This window comes from Nycticebus coucang, chromosome X (genome assembly GCF_027406575.1).
Source record: "Nycticebus coucang isolate mNycCou1 chromosome X, mNycCou1.pri, whole genome shotgun sequence".
Classification (NCBI taxonomy): domain Eukaryota; kingdom Metazoa; phylum Chordata; class Mammalia; order Primates; family Lorisidae; genus Nycticebus; species Nycticebus coucang.
Window position 1 is genome coordinate 52,433,399 of NC_069804.1, and position 8,426 is coordinate 52,441,824.

Consider the following 8,426-nt stretch of genomic DNA (forward strand, 5'->3'; position numbering starts at 1 on the left):
GAAGGTCTACCTTTAGTTCTTTGAGGACTCTCCATACTTCTTTCCATAGAGTCTGTACTAGTTTGCAGTCCCACCCACGGTACAGGAGAGTTCTCTTTTCTCTGAACCCATGCCAGCATATGTTGCTTTGGGACCCAGTGACGTGGGCCATTCTCACTGGGGTTAGGTGATACCTCAAAGTGGTTTTGATTTGCATTTCTCTAATGGAGACAATGAACATTTTTTTCATGAGTTTTTTGCCATTTGCCTATCCTCATGAGGAAAGATTTTGTTCATGTCTCTTGCTCAGATTTTAATGGGGTTATTAGCTCTTTTATTGATTTGCTTGAATTCTTTTTGTTGTTGAGACAGAGTCTCACTTTGTTGCCCTCAGTAGAATGTCATGGTGTCACATATCACAGCAACCTCAAACTCTTGGGCTTAAGAGATTCTCTTGCCTCAGCTTCCCAAGTAGCTGGGACTACAGGCACCCGCCACATGGCCTGGCTGGTTGTAGTTGTCATTGTTGTTTGGCAGGCCCAGGCTGGGTTTGAACCCGCCAGTCCTGTGTATGTGGCTAGCACCCTAACTGCTGAGCTACAGGCGCTGAGCCTGCTTGAGTTCTTTTTTTGTTCTTTATTGTTTAAAGTCTCTGTCACCCTGGGTAGAGTACTGTGGCATCATCATAACTCACAGCAACCACAAATTCTTAAGCAATCCTCTTGCCTCAGCTTCCCAAGTGACTGCAACAGACATGTAATATGACACCTGGCTGAGTTTATTGTTTGTTTTTTTGAGACAGAGTCTCACTCTCGCTCCGGCAAGACTGGAACTCCTGAGCTCAAGCAATCCTCCTGCCTCGTCCTCCTAGATTGCTAGGATTACAGGTGCGAGCCATTGGGCTGGCTGATTTGCTTGAGTTCTTTGTAGATTCTGGTTATTAGCCCTTTGTTGGATTCGTACCCTGCAAATATCTTCTCCCACTCTGAAGGTTATCTCTTTGCTTTATTGATTGTGTCCTTAGCTGTGCAGAAACCTTTTAACTTAATCAGGTCCCAGCTATTTATTTATTTATTTATTTGACAAGAAGTAGTGTTTATTGGTGGGCGCAAATGAGTGCAGGGCCTGCCACTGGTCCAAAGGGCCAAGATTGGGGATGTATTTGACCCCTCAGCCATCTGGGATAAGCCACTTCATACCCACCGTGTCTTCAAATTCATTCTCATTAAACTTGGTAAACCCCCACTTCTTGGAGATGTGAATCTTCTGGTGGCCAGGGAACTTGAAATTGGCCCAGCCTAGAGCCTCAATCACATGCTCCCTGTTCTGTAGTTTGATGTGGATGGACATGATGACTTGACCAATGTGAACCCTGACCACAGTGTCCTGGGGTTTCCAAAAGGCACCATGCAGGGGTGGCACCTGTGGCTCAGTGAGTAGGGCACCGGCCCCATATACCGGGGGTGGCAGATTCAAGCCCGGCCCCAGCCAAACTGCAACAACAACAACAAAAAAAGTCACCATGCATACCGCAAAGCCTGTCGGCCCCAGCACAGGACGACATCATGTTGATGTGGATAACATGGAAGGGGTAGAGCTGCACTTGGATATGGAAGCCATGTTTTCCACAACTTTTTACCATGTCCTTGGCACAAATAAGAGCAGCCTTCAACTTCAGAGGAGAGCTGTTCATATTCATCTGACAACATGTGGCCACAGAGTGGGAATTCATCCACTTTTGCCTTCTGCCCCAGGTGAAAGCTCTGAATCGTGGCATCAGGGACACCTCAGCAGAAACGAGACTTTGGGTTGGGCTTGTTCTTACAATACTGGTAACACTGCGGCAGGGCAGCAGCCCATGGTGATACCAGGATCTTTAGTGGCCAGCTTGCAGCCACTCTTATCACACTAAGGGCAAAGACCATTTCTTTCTTTTTATTACTGCTGTGATTGCCTTTGGGGTCTTCTTCATAAATTCTTGCCCAAGGCCAAGAGCGTTAAGAGTTTTCCCCACACTTTCTTCTAGAGTTTTTATAGTTTTGTGTCTTAGGTAAAAATCATTTTATGATAAAGACATTAGCACTCAAAAGTTTATAGCAGCCCAATTTATAATCACAAAGATGTGGAAACAACCCAAGTGCCCTTCAACACATGAATGGATTATACATATACCACGGTTTATACTATTCAGTCATAAAAAACATGGAAATTTTGTATCTTTTGTTACAACTTGGATAGATTTATAGTATACTCTCCTAAGCAGGGGTCCTCAAACTTTTTAAACAGGGGGCCAGTTCAATGTCCCTCAGACTGTTGGAGGGCCGGACTATAGTTTAAATATATATATATATATGGAGAGAGACCAAGATGGCATCCGAGTAACAGCTTCCTTGCATCTGGGCACCATGAGTCTGGGGAGATAAGACTCCAGGCATCTCTGACTGGTAGGATCTGCCTATAATCATCCCTTTGAGGATACAGGGAGTCAGTGAGAAACTTCTGGACCCCAAGAGGAGGACAAAAACAGTGGAAAACTGCCAAGTGGTTGCGTGTATTCAATTGGCCTAATCCCACCGACAGCTGTAAGTACAGTAAGCAGCAAGACTGCAAACCGGAAAGGCCTTACCTGTGAACTGTTTTGGTGTTTTTGGACTTGGCACTCAGTTTAACTGCCTTGGGGAGAGCTTGAGCAGGAGTGGGGAGAACTCTGGGCATTGTCTAGGGCCCCAGATTGAGCCACTGAGCCAGACGGAGCTAATAGTGTTTGGCTGTGGGCCTCAGGGAGCCATTGGGAGAGAACTGCCCCAGCAAGGTCCACCCTCAGGGTTGCAGAGCAAGGATTGGGCGGGAGCTAGTAACCTAGTGACTGAGCAGCCTAAAGGTGGGGACTGAGCCACATTACAGCCCTAACCCTCAGGGGCAGAGTGAGACCGGTTTGGGAACACTGGGTAAGTGGATAGCCACTTCAGCATTGATTCCAGGGACAAGCACTTTCCTGGGAAAGCTTCTGCTCAGCAAGTTTAGAAGTTTAAAGTGCCTTTTAAGAGGGCTGAAGAGAGATTTAGGGTGTCTACCCTGTGGGGTTTGAGAAATCAGCAGAGGCCTCCAGTCATATCAGCATTGTGATTAACATCTCATACCCCAGAAGACCACCTGTTGCCCAGACAATATTCAACAAGATATATACACTGCTATGTTTCTGGTTGTCTTTTCTCTTTTTGCTTGTTGGTTTTTTGTTATTTTGATGTTGTTGTTGTTGTTGTTTTGTCTTTGAATTTCAACCTTTTCCGTACAGATTTTTTTCATTCTCAATTTTTCTACTTTAAATACAATTTCCCATTGCTGCCTTTTTCAATAACTAGAACTTAATTTTTGCTAATGTTTCTACCCCTATTATTTGGTTTTTCAACCAATTTTATCCTGTAAAGTTTTCTGTTTGCTTGTTTTGGTTTGATTTATAGCATTTTTGTCTTTCCTCTCTACTTGGTGAAGGTGGAGTACTGTGTCTGCTCAGGTTAGCAAAGAGCTGCTGACCTCAAGGGAACCACCCAACTCACCCCCAGAGGTTGGGGGTTTTTTAAGGTTGTGTCAAAGTACCCTACTGTACCCCTATATTGCTCTGTCTCCCTCTTTCTGTGCCTCCCTTCCTTTTGTCAATATTCCTTTTACCCACCTCCTCTCCTTTCTCTATTTTCTTTTCGTTCTTTCCTTCATTCTTTCATCCCTTCTTGCTCTTCAACCTTCTCATCCTTCTGGTCGTTTACCAAAAGGACTCATCGAAACCTTAGACCACAGGCACGGGAACTTAAAGAGCAAGAGGAAGTGAAAGGAAAATTAGGTCAAGGAAACAGATAAAAGAAATCACTCATGAAGAAGAATCAGCAGAAAACTCCTGGCAACCTGAAGAACCAGTCCAGAACAACCCCTCCAGGGATCATGAGGTAGCTACTACAGAGGATAAAGAAAAGTTAGGAATGACAGAAAAGGAATTTAGACTACACATGATGAAAACATGAAGGAAATGATGGAAACAATGAAGGAAACTGCTAATAAAGTAGAAAATAACCAAAAGGAAATCCAAAAACAGAATCATAAGAGATGAACGATATGAAGAATATAGAAAGGATATAGCAGAGCTGAAGGAACTGAAACAATTAGGGAATTTAAAGATGCAATGTAAAGTATCAGCAACAGGTTAGACCATGCAGAAGAAAGAATTTCAGAGGTAGAAGACAAAGTTCTTGAGATAACTCAGATAGTAAAAGAGGCAGAAAAGAAGAGAGAAAGCAGAACGTTCACTGTCAGAATTATGTGACTTTATGAAGTGTTCCAACATACGAGTTATAGGAATCCCAGAAGGGGAAGAAGAATGCCCCAGAGGAATGGAAGCCATACTAGAGAATATTAAAAATGAAAATTTCCCAAATATCACCAAAGATTCTGACACACTGCTTTCAGAGGGATGTCAGACCCCAGGTCGCCTCAACTCTAACCAAGCTTCTCCAAGACACATTGTGATGAACCTGTCCAAAGTCAAGACAAAGGAAAAGATTCTGCAAGCTGCCAGGAGTAAGCGCCAGTTGACCTACAGGGGCAAATCCATCAGAGTGACTGCAGACTTCTCTAATGAAACTTTCTAAGCAAGAAGACGATTGTCATCTACCTTTAATCTACTCAAACAGAACAGTTTTCCAGCCCAGAATTCTGTACTCTGCTAAGCTAAGCTTTAAAATTGACGGAGAAATCAAATCATGTATGAATATACAAACATTGAGGAAATTCGCCACAACAAGACCAGCTCTACAGGAAATACTTCAACCTATTCTACACACTGACCACCACAATAGATCAGCAGAAAAGTATGAACTCAGAAATTAAAGGACAGAACCTAACCTCCACACTGATGCAAAAGATAAAACTAAGCAATGGACTCTCACAAAATAAGATGAATAGAATACTACCACACGTATCAATTATCTCAATAAATGTTAATGGCTTGAATTCCCCACTGAAGAGACATGGATTGGTTGACTGGATTAAAAAACACAAGCCATCCATTTGCTGTCTGCAAGAAACACACCTGGCTTCAAAAGACAAATTAAAACTCCGAGTCAAGGGTTGGAAGACAATTTTTCAGGCAAATGGAATTCAGAAGAAAAGAAGAGTTGCAATCTTATTTTCAGATACATGTGGATTTAAAGCAACTAAAGTCAAAAAAGACAAAGATGGTCACTTTATATTGGTCAAGGGAAAAATACAACAAGAAGATGTTTCAATTCTAAATATTTATGCACCCAACTTGTATGCTCACAGATTCTTGAAACAGACCTTACTCAGTCTGAGCAATATGATATCTGATAATACCATAATAATAGGGGACTTTAACACTCCTCTTACAGAGCTGGACAGATCATCTAAACAGAAATTAAACAAAGATATAAGAGATTTAAATGAGACCCTAGAACAACTGTGCTTGATAAACACATATAGAACACTCCATCCCAAAGATAAAGAATACACATTCTTCTCATCACCCCATGGAACATTCTCCAAAATTGATCATATCCTGTGACACAAAACAACTATCAACAGAATAAAAAGAATTGAAATTTTACCTTGTATCTTCTCAGACCATAAGGCACTAAAGGTGGAAGTCAACTCTAACAAAAACGTTCAACCCCACACAAAAGCATGGAAATTAAACAATCTTCTGTTGAATAACAGATGGGTGCAGGAAGAAATAAAACAGGAAATCATTAACTTCCTTGAGCATAACAACAATGAAGACACAAGCTACCAAAACCAGTGGGAAACTGCAAAAGCAGTTTTGAGAGGAAAATTTATCGCTTTAGATGCCTACATTTGAAAAACAGAAAGAGAGTGCATCAACAAACTCACAAGCCATCTTATGGAATTGGAACAAGAAGAACAATCTAAGCCTAAACTCAGTAGAAGAAAAGAAATATCCAAAATCAAATCAGAGATAAATGAAATTGAAAACAAAAGAATCATTCAGAAAATTAATGAAACAAGGAGTTGTTTTTTTGAAAAAATAAATAAAATAGACAAACCATTGGCAAGACTAACGAGAAATAGAAAAGTAAAATCTCTAGTAACCTCAATCAGATATGATAAAGGGGAAATAACAACTGATCCCACAGAGATACAAGAGATCATCTCTGAATACTACCAGAAACTCTATGCCCAGAAATTTGACAATGTGAAGTAAATGGATCAATATTTGGAATCACACCCTCTCCCTAGACTTAGTCAGGAAGAAATAGAGCTCCTAAACAGACCAATTTCAAGCACTGAGATCAAAGAAACAATAAAAAATCTTCCAACCAAAAAATGCCCTGGTCCAGATGGCTTCACACCAGAATTCTATCGAACCTTCAAAGAAGAGCTTATTCCCGTACTGCAGAAATTATTCCAAAAAGGAATCTTCCCCAACATGTCCTATGAAGCAAACATCAACCTGATACCAAAACCAGGAAAAGACCCAATCAAAAAGGAGAATTTCAGACCAATTTCACTCATGAATATAGATGCAAAATTTTTCAATAAAATCCTAGCCAATAGATTATAGCTTATCATCAAAAAATTCATAAATCATGATCAAGCAGGTTTCATCCCAGGGATGCAAGGCTGGTTTAACATACACAAGTCCATAAACGTTATCCACCATATTAACAGAGGCAAAAATGAAGATCATATGATCCTCTCAATAGATGCAGAAAAAGCATTTGATAAAATCCAGCTTCCTTTTCTAATTAGAACACTGAAGAGTATAAGCATAGGTGGCACATTTCTCAAACTGATTCAAGCTATCTATGACAAACCCACAGCTCATATTTTACTAAATGGAGTAAAACTGAAAGCTTTTCCTCTTAGAACTGGAACCAGACAAGGTTGTCCTCTGTCACCTTTACTATTCAACATAGTGCTGGAAGTTCTAGCCAACACAATTAGGCAAGACAAGGAAACTTAGGCTCCCCCAAGTGGGAGCAGAAAAGGTCAAACTCTCCCTCTTTGCTGATGACATGATCCTATACTTAGAGAATCCTAAAGACTCAACCACAAGACTCCTAGAAGTCATCAAAAAACACAGTAATGTTTCAGGATATAAAATCAATGTCCACAAGTCAGTAGCCTTTGTATACGCCAATAACAGTGAAGATGAGAAGCTAATTAAGGACACAACTCCCTTCACCATAGTTTCAAAGAAAATGAAATACCTAGGAATATACCTAATGAAGGAGGTGAAGGACCTCTATAAAGCAAATTATAAAATCCTCAGAAAGGAAATAGCAGAGGATATTAACAAATGGAAGAACACACCATGCTCATGGATGGGAAGAATCAACATTGTTAAAATGTCTATACTTCCCAAAGCAATCTACCTATTCAATGCCATTCCTATCAAAATACCAACATCGTACTTTCAAGATTTGGAAAAAATGATTCTGCGTTTTGTATGGAACCAGAAAAAACACATATAGCTAAGGCAGTTCGTAGTAATAAAAATAAAGCTGGGGGCATCAGCATACCAGATTTTAGTCTGTACTACAAAGCCATAGTGGTCAAGACAGCATGGTACTGGCACAAAAATAGAGACATAGACCCTTGGAATCAAATAGAAAACCAGGAAATGAAACTAACATCTTACCACCACCTAATCTTCGATAAACCAAGCAAGAACATACCTTGGGGGAAAGACTCCCTATTCAATAAATGGTGTTGGGAGAACTGGATATCTACAAGTAAAAGACTGAAACTGGACCCACACCTTTCCCCACTCACAAAAATTGATTCAAGATGGATAAATGACTTAAATTTAAGGCATGAAACAATAAAAATCCTCCAAGAAAGCATAGGAAAAACACTGGAAGATATTGGCCTGGGGAAAGACTTCATGAAGAAGACTGCCATGGCAATTGCAACAACAACAAAAATAAACAAATGGGACTTCATTAAGCTGAAAAGCTTCTGTACAGCTAAGGAGACAACAACCAAAGCAAAGAGACAACCTACACAATGGGAAAGGATATTTGCATATTTTGAATCAGACAAAAGCTTGATAACTAGGATCTATAGAGAACTCAAATTAATCCACATGAAAAAAGCCAACAATCCGGGGGCGGCGCCTGTGGCTCAACGTGTAGGGCGCCGGTCCCATATGCCGGAGGTGGCGGGTTCAAGCCCAGCCCCGGCCAAAAAAAAAAAAAAAAGCCAACAATCCCATATATCAATGGGCAAGAGATATGAATAGAACCTTCTCTAAAGAAGACAGATGAATGGCTAACAAACATATGAAAAAATGTTCATCATCCCTATATATTAGAGAAATGCAAATCAAAACCACCCTGAGATACCATCTAATCCCAGTTAGAATGGCCCACATCACAAAATCTCAAAACTGCAGATGCTGGCGTGGATATGGAGAG

The 8,426-nt window shown here is 40.7% G+C and overlaps 1 protein-coding gene across 1 annotated transcript; it reads right to left on the reverse strand.

Annotated features, from left to right (window-relative positions):
* Positions 1 to 1,149: 1,149 nt before the first annotated feature.
* LOC128577357 (60S ribosomal protein L10-like) lies at positions 1,150 to 1,678 on the reverse strand. The gene is made up of 2 exons (XM_053579569.1): positions 1,507 to 1,678; positions 1,150 to 1,391 (listed from the first exon to the last, which is right to left on the reverse strand). The coding sequence occupies exons 1-2, from the start codon at positions 1,676 to 1,678 to the stop codon at positions 1,150 to 1,152; spliced, it is 414 nt and encodes a 137-aa protein (XP_053435544.1).
* Between the last annotated feature and the right edge of the window lie 6,748 nt (positions 1,679 to 8,426).

What these genes read in the sequence shown, in the direction of transcription:
- LOC128577357 (XM_053579569.1), bottom strand. Translation starts at nt 1,678, where the DNA reads ATGAATATGAACAGCTCTCCTCTGAAGTTGAAGGCTGCTCTTATTTGT. An exon ending in GGCCGACAGGCTTTGCGGTA is followed by an intron (nt 1,392 to 1,506) that starts TGCATGGTGACT and finishes AGGTGCCACCCC; the next exon opens with TGCATGGTGCCTTTTGGAAA.